The sequence below is a fragment of the Ambystoma mexicanum genome, chromosome 1q (genome assembly GCF_040938575.1).
Source record: "Ambystoma mexicanum isolate Mex_15411 chromosome 1q, UKY_AmexF1_1, whole genome shotgun sequence".
Lineage (NCBI taxonomy): Eukaryota > Metazoa > Chordata > Amphibia > Caudata > Ambystomatidae > Ambystoma > Ambystoma mexicanum.
The window spans coordinates 586407810-586424861 of NC_090922.1; the positions used below are offsets into that span (position 1 = coordinate 586407810).

General features: G+C 51.4%; 1 protein-coding gene across 5 annotated transcripts in view; it reads right to left on the reverse strand.

The window, feature by feature from the left end:
• Nucleotides 1-17052, reverse strand: part of RC3H1 (ring finger and CCCH-type domains 1) — a 1368452-nt gene that overhangs the window by 421507 nt on the left and 929893 nt on the right. For all 5 annotated transcript variants that reach the window (XM_069641098.1, XM_069641097.1, XM_069641095.1 and 2 more), the window contains one exon: nucleotides 10220-10372. In XM_069641098.1, the coding sequence (XP_069497199.1) occupies nucleotides 10220-10372 (153 nt within the window). The remainder of the gene's footprint in view (nucleotides 1-10219; nucleotides 10373-17052) is intronic.

Sequence of the window (17052 nt, forward strand, 5' to 3'; positions counted from 1 at the left end):
ACGGAAGTGTTCTAAGACCTTCCCTGTCTTCATAGTTTAAAATCTTGCTCCGGAGGCGGCCTCCTCGTCTGGGACCGATGTGCCCTTTCTACTGCAAATCCTTGGCTCAGTACTCCGCCAGAAATCTCCTGCAGCAGCATGCTTTCTACATAGTTCGTTGGGTCCGAGCCTTCTTCCCCCTCCGGCAGCTTAAACTATGCGCATGTTATTTCTTCGAGCCCGCCCCTCCGCTTCTTCAGCTCTATTCTCTAGGTTCCGCATCTGCTGTTGCAACACATTGATGTCTTTAGCATTTGTCATGCTCGTGCTCCGTTTCACTTCCTTCTCAAGGGTTCCCATCCGTCAGCCAGTGATCGTACATCCTGCCACAATAGGTTCAGATTAATGCTCACTGCGTTGATTTAAGCTTCCAGCGCAGTCTTCAAATCTGAAATCTTGCAGTCCCATGATGTTTTCAAAACCGTTATTGCGTCCAATATCTGTTGATTGTTGGGCCCCGTTTTGGCGCTTTCCCGTGTGCCCACTCCTTTCCCACCTGCTCCTTCAGTCACATGCAGTAACTTGGCGAACTCCTCCATGGTGGATTGTTTATCTTTGCCTTTAGGTAACTTGGACGCGAGCAATATCCCTTATGCGAGCGCTCCTTTTTATCCTCTTATTTGGCTTCTTGCTGGCACTCTGACCTTTTGCGGGGGATGCTCACCTCCTTCATCTCCTCACAGTATTTAGGGGTCTCTTGGGCTGGCCTCTCCCATCCGGTTGTACTCTGTATGGTGGTTTGCTAACCATCATGGTCCATATTTAGTGTTCCCTACATGTGAACCCCCTGGCTTCTCTGGCCTCTCTCTGGACGTAGTATCCGGGCGCTTTTGGCTTATAATCACATCCACAATACCTTGCAGCCGGTATGCCTGTGCCACATTTGTGTTCCGTCTTTATTGTGCTTGTAGGCACCCCAAGGTCTCTTGTGTGAGTCATCGCCCACAGCAATGTCTCCTGGTCCTGCTGGTGCACGTTGTATATCACGTGTACGTTCTTCACTTCCGAACTCCCGACTGAGATGCTACCATGTAACTCTTAGAGTTACTATTCGTTTTGCCCTCTGCTTGCATCAGTAGCCATGGACGCAGCTCGTGCGTTCCACTATCTACAGTCTCATCGGCCCTGACTGCTCCTTCTGTCCGCTCAGAAGTTCCTCATTGTGTTTGCGTGTTTGATACAATATATCCATCCGCGCAACTCTGACTGTTCATTCCTCGAACTCCACTGCTGCAGTCCCTGATGTTTACCAAGCATGGCAACAGACTCCCCTGCAGATCACGCTTTGTATTCTACGTTGCTGCGGGTCTGCGACTGTCCAGATCATTACACAGCGCTATTAACTGTGAGGCTAGTTTTTTTGTCTTCCATCCAAGGCCCAATTGCTCTCCACCATGTTGCTTCTGCTACAACTCGCTGATGCATACCATGGTTATGTTTTCTCGGTTCCCTCTTGCCGGTGGCACGTTATAGCGCCGGCTCCTCATAATCACCCTGCAGCTCCATGCCCCTCAGTTCGTGGGTGCCTCTGCTGCGATCTCATGCGGCGAGTAGCAGATGCTTACGTTATTGCCGGTAGACCGAGGTTAAGTCAGCGCACCGTATGAGCTCTGAGTGCCGATCTCTTTCCCAAGTTTCCACCGCACAGATCTAATTATTCGCTTCTGCGCCCATGTTTTCATTTCCTTTGTTATCTGCCATTTTGTTTCCGTTGTGCATGAGTGGCTGCTTCTCCAAAGCTCCTTTACACAGTACTCCTCACGGTTCACTCGCCCTTTTCAGTTAATGTAGAGCAAATCTTACGACACACTTGCCTTCATTTCTTGAGGTCGTAGGTCATTTTTCAACACGTTGTTGAGGATCAACTTCGGATCTGCAGGAGCTACACAGCAAGGCATGTCCTACACCATGGCTAGATAACCACGCCCTCGTTCGCTCATGCATTTTAATCTGATGGCTGAACTTGTGTTTTGTTTGGTTATGGAGCCTGAAAAACTCCATAGGCATCTTCTTTTACATTATGTCACACAGCACCTTCAGTGCAGTGGCACAGGGAAGTCTTTCAGATTTCCCAAAGGATTAAATACCTTCTCTGGAATAAACTGCTGTTTCCCAAAGCAGTAAAGTGACCTTGATGTAACATCCATTTGTAACTTTCTAGACCCAGCACACACCATCTTACAATAGGGTGCTGGAGGGGTTACCTAGTACTCCCTTTTGTCTAGCTTCTCATGTATGTTACCCTTTCCTCACTGAATGGCTGGTGGCAGTGGTTTCCTTTTAACTATGGTGGAGTGCATTTACCGAGGGCTGCGTTCGCAGCTGCAGTAAAGCACCCAAAGGGTGCCATTTCTATCCAAATGGCTGTGGTCTTTTTTCGTTATTTCTTTGTGGAAAGCTCCTTCTTGAGATTTACTCCGCGCGACAAACCAGGTTTGGTGCCATTGTTCGGGTTGCCTTTGACGGGACTCACAAGTGAAGCCTGCCTCTGGCTCCAGGGTGTCTGTGGTGGGCAGGAAGTGAGGGAGGTGCCGGAAACTCCCTGTGCTTAATCTCCTAGGAGACCCAAATGAACTCTGTAGTGATTGGCCGGGTGACTGTCCGGCAAGGACAGTCACCCTCGTGGGTGACTGATAACTGGGCTGGAATTAATGGGAGAGAACTGAATAAAAGGCAAGGCTTTTGGCTTGGAAGGCAGAGTCGACCACTGACGAAGGAACCAAAGAAGAACTTTAAGAGGACGCCTGCTGCAACTCCTGGACCGTTGGTTTTCCAGGTGAAGCCCTGCTGCTGTCATGACACTCCAAATTCGTATCGAGAGAGAAGCCCCTGCAAGGACGACTTCTTCCTTTTTGGTGGGACCAATCAACTCCAAAGTAAGCCACCTGGACATCCTTCTCTGAGCTGGTTGAATTTCTACAGAGTTGCTGCTGGAAACTGAATAGCCAGGTAGAGGAACACCAGCTTGTGTGCGTTGCTTTTAAATTGGCTAAGAGATCCAGGAAGATCCTCCAGACTCCCAGGAAGCAGGACTGACCGAGCCCGAGACCCCTCAATAGAGTGCAGGAATCCAGAAGCAAGGACAGTCCATCTCGACAGCCAGGAAACGCAGTGTTGCTATTTGAGGTAGTCGTGAGGCGCTGAAACACTGAAGTGCCACTTGTTTGAAGATTGCCGGTTGCGAGCAGAGACCGTCCCACTGCAGTGCAGGAATCCGCCGACGTCCACCCTCTTGTCCCCACGACTGAGGCCCAGGAACAGTGAGCTCTGCAGAGCTGCACAGGAACAGGAGGCATCTGCTGTACTTTTCTTCATTCTAAAAAGGTACTGTAAGGTCTGAGAGAACTTACCTCTTATTGTAGAGGTGCTTGCATGTTCTACTACTCACAAGTCTAAACAGCTTGTGGCCCTACTTTGATTCTTCTTTTCTTCAAAGACTTCTAAAACATGACGTAAAGACAGTTCTACTTAGCTACCAGAGGTGCTTCAGCTCATATACACTTTTGCACATTGACTTTGGTTTATGCTGTTACTGACTCTGCTTAGGGGACCCAAAAGTATTTGGCAGCTTAAAAATATTGGTGCTCCGTTTGTTCTAGTAAGCTTTTCATTTGACCACTTCCTAAGAAAGTTCCAAATGCTACAGTAAGATCTTAATATACTCAGGACCCTAGCTATTGAAGTCACCTGAGGGTGTAGGTTGTGACTGTTGGCCATCCCAAAAGGTTCTTTACTGATTTAGAAACTAGGAGTGTGTAATTTTGAAGTGTATTTTTGTGTTGCTTTTACATTGCTCCCTTCTGAAGATGGCTTATTCTAACTGATAAATTACAAGTTACTCACCGTAGTGACTAACATACTCTTAGTCTTTAGTCCCCTTTCCTATATACCGCATGGGCGTCCCTTCCAAGGGACAGGAGACGGAACCTTTTTCACCAGAAAAAACCTTCTTCCCCTTTAAATTTAGAGGCGCATGGGGGTGCAGCCCTGGGAGCATGCGCTGACCTGACTCCGCCATCCAGCGCCACACCCAAGTCCCCATAGACGCATCGACAATAGATTTAACATTGCCTAATGACACCAGTTTTATTAGGGGGTGGGGGGCTGGTGGGACGTATGGAGGAAAGGGGACTAAGGACAGTACATTAGTCACTACGGGGAGTAACTTAATTACTCTTACATCCCGTCCCCTTTCCTCCATACTGCATGGGCGATTACAACAGAGTGTATCCCCAGGGTGGAGAGGAGACTGTCCTTAAGCCGCGTCCGCTCTAGAACCGGCATAGAAACAGTAGTGCTTACAGAAAGCAAGAAGGGTGGCCCATGCGCCCACCCTGCTTATGACTTGCCAGGGGACATGCTGCTGGAAAGCGATGGCTGTTGCCTTGGCTTGGACCACGTGGGTGTGCATGTTGGCCGGCAGTGGCTTGCGCTGTCCCTCGTAGGCTTCTTTGATGGCCGAGACCATCCAACGGGCTATGGAGGCCAGATACCCCAGTTTGGATCCTCTGAAGGTGACAAAAAGAGCATCTGACTTGCAGAAACCCTTTGTCCTGTCCAGATAGAATTTCAGGACACGCCCAACATCAAGCCAGTGCAGAACTCTGTGCCTCGTCTTTGGGCTCAGAAAAAAACGTGGCCAGCACAATTTCTTCGTTCAGATGGAATGCGGACTGCACCATCAGAAGGAATGACGGGGGCATCCGTAGGACTACCTTGTCATTGTGAAACTTAGTGTATGGCTCCAAGGCAACCAGCGTCTGAATTTCCCCGATTCTGCAACGCCATAGGTTCAAATGGTTTGTGCGCCAGGGCACCCAAGACTATGTTGAGGTACCACACGGGGTGCAGCCTCTTGATGGGCAGGTAGAGCCTGGCGAGACCCGTCAAATGTCTCTTGACAAATGGGTTGGAAGAGGAAAAACTCTTCTCCTCCAAATTTCTGTATGCCCCGATGGCTGTAAAGTAAGTGCGTCAGGTGTCCCCCTTCACGCCCGAGTGGGCAAGGTGCGCCAAGAAGGAAAGCACGTCGAGTACATGACAGGGGGTCACTTTCCTTGGAGGCTGCCCAGTGGCAGAAACTGGTCCATTTACTCTTATACTGGGCCCTGGTAGCCTTGTCCCTTGCGCCCTGTGCGATTTCCAGATTAGCCTAGGAGAGGCTGAGGTGCCTTAGCATCACCTGCTCAGGAACCACACTGAAGGGTAGCTTCTGTGGTGTGTGGTGGATGACCATGCCCCCCTGCTGCACCAGAAGATGTGCTTAGCGCGTCGGGAGTTGAATCAGAGGCAACTCCGAGAGGCTGAGTAGCTCCGAGAACCATGGCCTGGCAGGCCACCATGGAGATGTTAGAATGATGTTGAGCTGGCAAGACTCCTTGATCTTGCAAATGACTCTGCAAATCAGCGACGTGGGCGGGAAGGCGTAAACTGTCATGCTGTTCCACTGAATCCGAAATGCGTCACCCAGGGAGCCAGGGCCCTATCCCTCCCAGGAGGCAAACTGAGGGCACTTCTTGTTGTGCCGTGTGGCAAAGAGATCCACCTGGGTAAACAAGGTCACCTCTCTGCTGAGGAAGTGAGTACTGGCCCTCTTGATGGCTGTGGTCTAGTCCTCCGAAGGGAACACCCTCTCGGAGCACGTGTCCCAGATGAGGCACAAGAATGTCAGATTCTGCGTGGGATGCAGCTGCGACTTCTTGAGTTTGAGCGAAAAGCCCAGATCGTGCAGTGTGTTCATAAGAGCCTGGGAAGTGTGGAGAACTGCTTCCAGCAATGTAGCCCTGGAGCTAGTCGTCAAGGTACGGGTAGATGTGGAGGCCTTGAGCCCAGAGGAGGGCTGCCACAGTATTCATGAGTCTGGTAAAGACCCTGAGGGCTGAGTTGAGGCCAAAAGGAAGGACCCTGTATTGGAAATGGTAGCCCATGATCCTGAACCATAGGAAAGAACGATGGGGCTGCCATATCGGGACGTGTAGATACGCGTCCTTCAGATGCAGGGAGCACATCCAGTCTCCCTTACACAATGTGTCTGCTATAAAAGCTGGCGTAACCATCTTGAAATTTTGTATAGTTAAGGAGAGGTTTAGGGTGCAAAGGTCCAGCACAACTCTCAGGCCCGCCCGGTTCTTTTTCTGAATGGCGAAAATCCTGGAGTAAAAGCCCAAGCCTCGCTGGGAGGCTGGGACCTGCTCCACGGCCTGGCTCTCTACGAGCGATCTGATCTCCGCCATTAGAGTTGCTGTCCCAACTTGAGGGAGTGGAGGGGAGGCTGGGATGGTTAGGCAGTCCCCCATGAATATTATGGAGATGATCCAGGGGTCTGTGAAATTCTGGTGCCAGAAATGTGCACGGAGAGCAAGCCTAACCCCCACTGGAGACACGTAGACCCAGAGGTGCGTGTCATGCCTTCTTTCCCTCAGTGGCTGTTGCAGAGGGGGGGACTGGAAAACCCCTTACCCCTCCAACCCCCCTTTTTGTTGCTTGCGCCGATGTGGTGTCGGCGAGTGGTCCAGCTGCCTGGACTTCCGTTCTTGGAAGCCGCGGAACCCTCCGTATGAAAGACCCTTGTCGGAGCACTGCTGTGACTGGGTGTACGATTTGGACGTAGTCTTTGTCAGGATGGATCAAGACTTGGCCGTTTGAGCCGTTTGTCTTTTTGTCCGGCTCCTTGTCCGCGGTCGAGTGGAAGAGGTCACTCCCCTCGAACGTCAGGTCTAATATGCGTTCCTGGACGTCTGGGTTAAATTTAGTTGCACGGATCCAGCATGTTCTTATGTCCGTGGTGATGCAGATGGCCCGGCCAGAGGTGTCAATGTGGGCCACGGTGGACTCCATGATGTCCTGCGCCACCAGTTTGGCCTTAGTCAGTCTCGCCTTCAACTGTGATTGGCTCTGCGTAGGCAGCTCCGGGAGGAAATCCGCAATTTTCCGCCACAACCTCTGGTTAGCAGTCGCCTGCATTGTATCGGCCTGACGAAGATGCAAGGACGCGCTGGAATAGAGTTTCTTTCCATACTACTTCAAGATCTTCTCCTTGTCTAGCAGCGCCGCAGAGGAGGCGGCTGAGGACGACTGAGGCTTGGAGTATTAGTGATGCTGCAGCGAACACAGAGGGGTATGGCTGAGGATGGGTCAATGCAAGAGTATATCCCCCTCCATCTGCCTGTACTTGGCGTCGATTCACCGGCTGGACAGAGTGGGGCTTGAGCCAACCCTTCTTGGCCAAGGCGACTACATCAGTCCGCAGTGGATTTCCCGTTTTAGCAGAGGGGCGTCAAGCAAGGACTTCTACGAGGACCCCCCTATGCTGGTTGCTCAACCTCTGGTTGAGGAAGGCCCAGGAACTCAGCCAGCACTGCAAGGCGTTCATGGAAGATCTTGGCAGACAATGGCGTGTTCGGGTCCTCCTCGTTGTCCGTGTCCACCTGGGGGTCAGGAGGATCCTGCACTGGTGGAGGAGTGGCGGGAGCCGGAGGCTGGTACAGGAGCGCCTGAGGAATCGATTGGGGGGGGCCAGAGCCGGTGGCAAAGGCTGCACCGGGGACGGGGGGGGGCTGGAAGAAGAGCCTGAGGTGCTTGAAGCATTGGCGCGAGCACACCTCTGATGGCATCCCCAGGGATCACCCCCATCCGAGGGGACTTCATGAGTCTGACAAACTTCTCAAAGAACCTTTCGTCACAGGCTGGAGGGGCTGTAGGGGACGGCTGACAACACCTCCCCTGACTGTCCGGCAAGGACAGCCACCCTGCTGGGTGAGTGGCAGCTAGGCTGCAATGAATGGGAGGAAACTGGATAAAAGGCGAGTCTCATGGACTGGAAAGCAAAGTCGACCACTGGAATGAAAGAACCGAAGAGCTGGAAGAGGACAGCTACTGTAACTCCAGGACAGTTGGTTTGCCCAGTGAAGCCCTGCTGCAGGTCCAAATTCATCTCCACAGAGAAGCCCCTTCAAGGATGACTTCTTCCTTTGAGTTGGTGGGACCAATCAACTCGTAAGACACCTGGATACCATTCTCGAAGCTGGTTAGGATTAACCAGGGGGAAGGACACCAGCTTGTGTGCTTGAAGAACAGCTACTCCAACTGAAGTGACTCAGTCTTGTTTGCGTTTTCCGATGATCCCATACAGTGCAGAAGTCAGACGTCCTCCCTTTTGTCCTCACGACTGAGGCTCAGCAACAGTGAGATCTGCAGGAACTGCCAGGAACCAACGACTTCAACTGCATTTGTTTCTTCATACTAAGGTATTGTGCCAACCCGATTGAGAGAACACCACTCTTGCAGTGAAAGTTCATGAAACTTTCCCAACTTGCAGGCCTAATCAGCTTGTGACCCAACAAACTATTCTTTTTCGCCTAAACTACTTCTGAGAACTTTTGCAAAGACTTTACTTTTGATACCAGAACTGCTCTTTCCTATCCAGAACACTAGCCCATTGACTTTGGCCTAGGCCTATTGACTTCAATTGAACTCCTCTGGTGAACTGAAACAATTTGCACTGTCTAACAAGTATATGTGATCTATTCTACTTACCTTATGCCTTTTTGCTCACTTTTAACTAACTGAACTGCCATTTGGCTCCTATTTCATGGGAAATAGGAGCCAATCTTGTTCTTCGTTTCGTAGAACGGGGGCTCGGCCACTCTGTTCATCATTTCACATAAATATCCATTCCTTTTCACATTAGTCTTTCGGGATCTCTGTACATTCTCTTACCCTCGTTCCCTTCCCTTCAATGGCTTACATCACATTTCGCTTTTAGTATTCACTGTTCTGTTATAACTGTTCTCTTTCAAGAAGCGTTCGACAACGTACCTTCTCAGAGCACCACTCTGTTACTTGGTTTCTCATCAGCTCCCTCGCCAGGCTAAACACATTCTAGCTTTCAGTTCAAAGTCTTTATTCTTTAACGCGTAGCCTTGCGTGCAACACTGTAGCTTTCCATAATCGCAGATCACAAAGCGGGCTCTCCCTTCCTTTTATCTCACCGACAGGCCTTGCTTTTGCACAACCTTCTGCTTTCAGCTTGTCAAGATCAGGGTCTTGCACACCTCTCCCTCAGACACTCCCGGCCCAGTGGAGGCAACAAGCAGTTTGCTGGTGCATGGAGGAAAGGGACAAGCCAGCCCTCCTCGGCTCCCTTCTCTGAACTCTCCCTGCTTCTTGGAGACTGCTACCTCGCCACGCTTCCTCATGCCTCCACTAGCAGCCTGTCAGCGTTTTAGCGTCCCGTTCTTCCTGGCCTGATTCTCGGCAGCGCAAGCTGCTCCTCCGTCTCGCGATCCACTTCACCTTCCTTCTTGGCCCCTGCCTAGCTCTGTCTTTTTCTGTGCTCCACCTTTTAAAGTTTGGAAAATGGTCCATGAGTTTCAGGTGTGTATGTGATGGTGATTGAGTGCCTGACCCTGCATGACCTTAGTGGGACAAGGCCAGTGCATGTTACTAGTAGTAATCTTCATAGTCTCAGTCTTGCTCAACTCCGTAGTTGGGCTGATTAGGAAAGGAGGAGTGTTATGGGAGTTGTAGTGTCCCAAAAAGGTATAGAGAATATGGGGTGAACTCTCAGGAAAGGGGGGCTACCATGTCTCAGCTTCCGGTGCCTCCTCCACACTCCCCAAGGGAAACCTACCGAGATTATCCTCCCCTCACTTGTCCATACCCACAGTCGGGATACAATACTGATGGCTCTTCCCTAGCCACCTGAATAAGGGATCCCCGGGGACTGAGTAGTGAAATCCAGTCAGGTTTTTCACACCCTTCAAGAACTTCTCCTTGGGAGGCATATTACAGCTCTTTGGGTCGGGTGCAATGTCCCAACTATTTTAGTACTTTCAAAACAACACACATTTCACAGAGATACAGGCCAATGAGCCGAAATCTTTATTGAACAATAAACACACAATTCATCTTTAAGTATTCATTTTAACGCATGACCTCAGAACAACGAGTTGCAATATTTTGCCCAACTGCAAAATAGGCATAATCCAAAGGTTCTGAAACATAGGGATTTTTGGCAGCTATTTTCCTAAAACAGTGTCCAATAACCAATAGGGAAGCAACGTCGAGCAGCGTTCTTGTGGTTTGAGAGCAATGCAAAAACGCATGGTCCCATAGCTTTTATGGAGGCTACAGGTTGCAGCAGATGACGGTATTAACAAATTCCCTGCTGGGTACCTACCGTCATTTCGACATTCCCAGCCGCCCCAGCATCTTTGGGTTTGGCATCTTTGGTCCCAATGTAGGAGCCAATGGTCTCGCAGGACCAGGGAGAGTACTGGCTATAATCGTTGAGTTTGAATTTTCCAGCCATCTTTACTTCTTCATCAGTGAACTAGAAGTGGGGAGAAGAAAAGCATATAGGCAATAAGCAAAGATATGTTAATAGGGAAACTCAGAAAAGGATGTATTTACTAAATGTCAAGTCACTCCAGCTCATGCAGTACTTTCTTTCTTCGAGGAAGAAAAATGCACGTGGATGATCTCTTCAGATTGTAACTCAAACACAGCATAAACCTTTGCCGGTGTGACTTAACATTTTTTTGTGGGGACTTTCAAACCATGATAAGGTGCCTCTGTCAACATGATGTTTTTACAGAGGGATTGTTATCAGAAAGTTATTTTGCTGTAATGATGGCCACAAAATAAGGGGCTTGGCCAGGCAGGTGCAACAGTGAAAAAGAAGGTTTATGCTTTGGGCAAGACATTTTTGTTTCATTGCATCATTAACTGGACATGTTCTGGTGGGGAAGCCTTAAAAAACACAAAGAATTAGTTCAGTATATTCCTACAATTCCTTCTGTTGCCAATATATAGTCTTAAAGAGACTGAGGGTAGGATTGGTTGCAAGGCCCAAGGCTAGACATTAGAAGGCAAAAGTGTAGGAAAAATATGGAAGCAGAGACAAGACATAACATTAAAGGGGAAGAGGAGGCAAATATAGGTGAGCAGTGAAGAAAGGAGAAGCTGCGAGGAAAACTCAAGACAGTTAGCTTCTTCTGCAAAGGTGTCTACACAACCTATTGAAAACAGGGTTAGCGCCTTGTCTGATGGGGCACAGACATAGTTCCTGTTGCTTCATTTATGTTATTTTATTCGTGAAGAGGTTCACAAAGGGAGAAAAAAGAAAAAGGAAAATCATGTTTGCTGTTCTACAAACAGAGGGTGACAAACAAGTGATAAAACTCTTGATTACAGGGGACCAAGACTGCTCAAACTGAAATGTACATTTCCAAAGGAAAGGAAAGATGGGTAGGTCCCACAGCCAAACCCTGTTTGCCCATTTTCTTTTATTTGTCCCCAGCCACTTACAGGGATAGTACAAGTCCACTCAGATGCTATAATCAGTCACTTCATTTTACAAACATCGGGAGATGACATACTAAGTAGTTCCCAAGTGGGAGTCGAACAAGTGTATGTATTACACAGATATCTGAAAGTAGTGCACAGATCAATATCTGCCCTCTGAGCCACCACAGTAGACTACCAATAAAGGGTGCAGCTTTTGATGAACAATCAAAAAGGAACGCTGATCCATTTGTTCCAGTAAGACTTGTTTATTGACTGTTATGGAGTTTCACTGAAATTCACCTATGGTAGGAATGTAAAGGGCTCCTTTTAGTATACAGGGCTCCAACTCTTAGTATACGCCTGAGCTACCCAAAAGGTTTGGTAGCAATGACTGAGCAGCCAGGCATAGTGTAGGTGGGAGAAGGGCTGTAGTATAGTACAAATACATTTGAGCCCACAAACAGTGGAGAAGACACTTACATGCTTGCAGTTATACAGGATACATTATTCAAGTAATCTTATTTCCGGAGCTTGTAGCTGATCAGATTCACATGCTCTGCATAGGCCAACATCTAGTGGTAGTTGCGGGGTATTAAAATATTTGTTTGAAACTCAAAAATGGATGTCGACAGGGCATGTTAGTAACACTATACCTAGTTTGACATGTACTGTACCCATTGTCCTTCACACGTCAAGGTGCCTCCGATTGTTTCTGACATGAGTTTGCATAAACTGTAGCGGGAGTACAGATGTGATAAAGCAGAAACAATGATAACCCAGAAAAACATCTATGCGCCTTCTACTTCAGTATTAGAGGAAGCATGGGCGCTGTTGGGTAAGAATTGGTGCAGTCACACTGTGTGAGACTACACAACACTTATTTAGGATAGCCACCTTTTGGTATAGGTCTTTTCTACACAAGTTGGTAGTGTAAAGAACAAGTTACTTACCTGTGACTGTTGTTCTCCAGCATGGGTCTGGCATGGATTCACATGCTCATGAATATTCCCAGTCGTCAGGCCGGGAATCCTCGGTATAGAAAAAAATCAATATCAGTTTTGTTTCTGATCTGTCTTTCTTAGTAGTAACCAATCACAGGTCTCTGAGTCATACTGCCCCCAGCCAATGACTGCCCTCTCCCTAAGCCCCGCCTCCGGCAGCCATCCTCAGATTTGGTAGCACGTAAAGTGGCAGTATGACCAAGTGAAGAGCCGCAGAGGGGTTAGAGGGAGGGTTCGCATGTGAATCCATGCCAGACACAGGCTGGAGAACAACAGTTACAGGTAAGTAACTTGCTCCTTCTCCAGCATGGGGTCTGGCATGGATTCACATGCTCATGAATAAGAGAATACATAGCAGTACACACATGCACAACCACAGGAGGTGGCAACAGGCTCAACATTAAGCAATACAACAACAACTCAACATTAAGCAACTCTTACCTCCTCACCAGGCTCACCTTAGGCGAACAGGTTGCGCAGCACTGCTTGGCCGACCCTGGACTCCTCCCTGGAGTCTCGATCGACACAGTAGAATCTTGTGAAGGTGTGCGTCGACCTCCACGTCGCAGCCCTGCAGATGTCCAGCAGGGGCACACCAGACAGGAACGCCGTGGTAGTAGCGATCGCTCTGGTCGAATGGGATATCCGACGGCCGGGCAGCTGTCGGTTTGCCAACCGGTGACAGTGCATGATGCAGCCGGAGAGCCATCTGGAAATGTCTTCGAGAGAGCCTTCCCTTGATTCACAGTCCCAAAGTTCACAAACAGTTGTGACGTCTTCCGAAAACTCTTTGTGCGGTCCACGTAGAACTTCAGCGCTCAGCTACATCCAGCAAGTGCAAAGTCCTCTGAGCCGGCGACAAAGGCGATGGGAAGAAAACTGGCAACACCAAGGGCTCGTTGAGGTGGAAGTCCGACGGCACCTTGGGCATAAAGGATGGGTGTGTCCTCAGCACCACCCTCGTGTCATGAAAAGTCAACTATGGAGGCTTGCAAGATAGGGCCTGGATCTCTCCCACTCGTCGTACGGAGGTGATGGCCACGAGGAAAGCGGTCTTCCACAACAGGAACTTCAAAGGCGCCGAATGCATAGGCTTGAATGGGGCCCCCATGAGGTTGGTCAGCACCACATTAAGCTCCCACGCCGGGGCAGGAGCCTTCACCGACGGGAATGATCGGAATAGTCCCTTCATGAATTCTTTCACCAGGCGATGAGACCACAAGGACGCCCGTCCCGTTGTCCTGGTATATTGGGAGATTGCCGCCAGATCTATTTTGATGGAGGCGTGAGCCAGTCCAGCTTTGGCCAGCGACAGTAGGTACAGCAGTACTTGAGGGGCCGTAATCCGCAGAGGGTTAATCTTCTGTGCACGGCACCAGACAGAGAACCTCTTCCATTTATGTCCGTAGCACTTGAGAGTTGAGGACGCCCTGGCCTTTGCAAGAACCTCTCTGCAATCGGCCGGGATGTCATACCCTCCAAACTCTAGTGCTGCAGGAGCCAGGCCTACAAGTTCAGCGACTCCGCGCTGTGGTGAAGAATGGCACCTCCTTCTCTGGAGAGAAGGTCTGCGTCCGTCGGCAGCTTGACTGGTGGGGATGTTGACAAGTCCAGAAGGTCCGGGAACCAGATCTACCTCGGCCACGAAGGTGCGACGAGGATCATCCTGCACCGGGACCTCTTGAGCTGGTTGATGAGCCGGAGCAGCAACGGCAGCGGAGGGAACGCATAAAGAAATAGGCCGTCCCAGGGGAACGAGAAAGCCTCGCCCATGCTCCTCGGCTGGCAAACCTCCGGCACTTGGAATTCGTCGCTGTCGCGAAGAGATCGATTTGGGGTTCGCCCCATCGTCGGAAGAGTCGATCCACTTGATCCCGGCATAGTTCCCACTCGTGGCACGAGCGCAGCTCCCTGCTGAGTGAGTCGGCGATCGTGTTTTTTATTCCTGCCAGATGAAGAGGCACCAGAAACATCCCTTGGGCGACAGCCCAATGCCACAGATCCTGGGCTTCCTTGGATAGGGCCGGGGACCTGGTTCCGCCCTGCTTCCTGATGTAGAACATCGTGGTGGTGTTGTCAGTGAAGATCCTCACCACCTTGCCCTTGAGGGACGGAAGAAAGGACCTGAGGGCCCAGAACACCGCGCGGAGCGCCAAGATGTTGATGTGGAGAGACTTCTCCTCCGGGAGCCAAAGGCCTCTCGCGTGAAGATCTCCGGATTGTGCTCCCCAACCTTCCAGGGAGGCGTCAGTCGTCACCGTCACCTGGTGAGCTGGGGTCTGAAAGTCCGTGCCCGCCGACAGATGGGTGCGGGTACTCCACCACCGGATCGCCTGACGGAACGTCTCGTTGAGGGATCCTGTCCTCGAAGCTGCCCGTTGACTGGATCCACGGGCGTCGAACTCCTGTAAGGGTCTCATCCGAAGCCTGCAAAGGCGCACCAGATAAACGCAGGAGGACATCATCCCAAGGAGGGACTTGATAGATCTTACCCTGGCCATGTCCGTGGCCAGCAGACGCTGCACCTTGCCCAGAATGGTCCTGGTCCTTTCCTCCGACGGCGAGGCCAGCCGCGCCACTGTGTCAAGCTTGGCTCCCAGAAACAGGGCGACTTGCGACGGAACCAGGTGCGATTTTGTAAAGTTGATGGAGTCCCAGGTCTGTGAGCAGCTGGACGGTCTTCGCAGTGTGCTCCACGGCGAGCTCCCTTGTCCTTGCCCGGATGAGCCAGTCGTCCAGGTAGGGGTAGACGTGGATCCCCTGTAGGCGCCGCCGCGCCGCCACCGGTGCGAGGCACTTGGTGAACACCCTGGGTGCCGACTTCAACCCGAACGGGAGGGCCTTGAACTGGTAGTGCCGCCCTTGGACCACGAACCTGAGGAACATTCGGTGTCTTTTTAGAATGGGGATGTCGAAGTATGCATCCTCCAAGTCCAGCGACGACAGGAAATCGCCCTCCTCCAGCTGTCCCAGCACATGCTGGAGGGTGACCATACGGAACTTCTGTGCCTTGATGTACTTGTTCAGTCGTCGTAGGTCCAGGATGGGGCGCCATCCTCCTGTCTTCTTTTTTACGAGGAAGTACCTTGAGTAAACTCCGGAGCCCCGAAGCCTCTTTGGGACGAGCTCGATGGCACCCTTCTTGAGCATCTCCCTTACTTCCAACAGTAGTTGAGGGACGTGATTTTCCTTCCTGGCCACGGGTGGAACGCGAGGGCACTTCTTCTGAAACTCGAGGGCGTGCCCTTGGGCCCGGGCGTCCAGCACACAACGGTCGGTGGAGATGGACTCCCACACGCTGACGAACCTCGCCAGCCGGCCTCTCACCGGGGTGCTTTGGCGGGGGCCCGACCCCATGGTCGGTTCAATCTTGTTTGGAGGCCTCCTTGTAGACAACGACAGGCACCACCTGACTTGCCACGTCACCTGTAGGCTTCCTGGGACGAAGATCTTGCCGCTTGGCGGTAAGTGGAGGAGCCACTGCCAGATCCCTTGGAGGCACCTTGTCTGCCTCCGGAGCTCTGAAAGGACGGCCGTCGTTGTTGGAGCACTCCCAGTGCCCGGGCAGTCTCTGTGTCTGTCTTGATGGCCTGAAGGGAATCATCAACCGCCTTCCCAAACAGGTTGTTCCCGTCGAAGGGCATGTCCAAAACCTTGGTTTGTACGTCCTGGCGGAAATCCGTGGTCTTGAGCCATCATCGTCATCTCAAGCAAACGCTGTTGCCCAACTGACGGAAACCGGTGTCGGCGAGGTCCGTTGCCACCGTGATGGCGTGGTCCGAAGCAATCTCCCCCTCCTGTAGGATTTCAAGGGCCTCAATCCTCTTGGCGTCCGGAAGGAAGTCTAACGGAGGGGCGATTTTGAACCACAACTCCCTGTCGTAGCGGGCTACGATAGCCAGGGCGTTGGCCGCCTTGATAGTCGTCGCTGCGGATGAGATGATCCGTCGTCCCATCGTGTCCAACTTCCTGCCCTCGCCATCTGGCGGGGAAGTTGATGTCAAGGCCGATGCCCCCCCCAGCTTTCTTCTTTGCCGCCGCCGAGACGACCAAATCCGGAGTAGGTTGTGCCCGAAGGCACAAGGGGGCAGCGTCGGGGACCCGGTACTTCTTCTCGTACTGGTCCCTCTTTGCCGGCGCCGTGGCAGGGTTCTTGAGGAGGGCGAGCCCCTCATCCCAGATGTCATCAAGAAGCGGTACGGCGAGGACCGTCTTCCTTTTAGCCTCGCGCCGTTGGTATAGGAACCCTTCTTTCTTCTTTTCTTCTGGGCAGATCTGGAAAAGCTTGGATGCCCTGTAAATCATAGCATGAAAGGATCCAATCTCGTCGGGTGGGGACGCCCGAGCAGGAGGCGACGGAGGACACATCCCGTCGTCGCCTCAGTCATCTGTACCTGTCGTAGCCGTGTCCGTGCCTGTATCATCCCCGTGGGTAGTAGACTGGGGGCAAGGCATAGCAGGCCGCAGAGGTGGCGTAGGATTCGTTGTCCTCTTATGCGGTGGACTCTCCGAAGGTCCTGGCTCCGGTTCCCCCGTCGGGTCTGGCTCAGGTACCTCTGTCGGGGGAAAGGGCAACCTTGTCTTTATTTCCGAGCATAAGGACTGAATCGCTGACAAAATGGCCGCTGAGGTGTCCTGCGGCGCCGGAAACGACGGGCACGAGGGCTCTTGAGAAGCCTTGTCGGCGACACAGTCGCTCTCGTCGTCGCCCTCGTCGGGATCC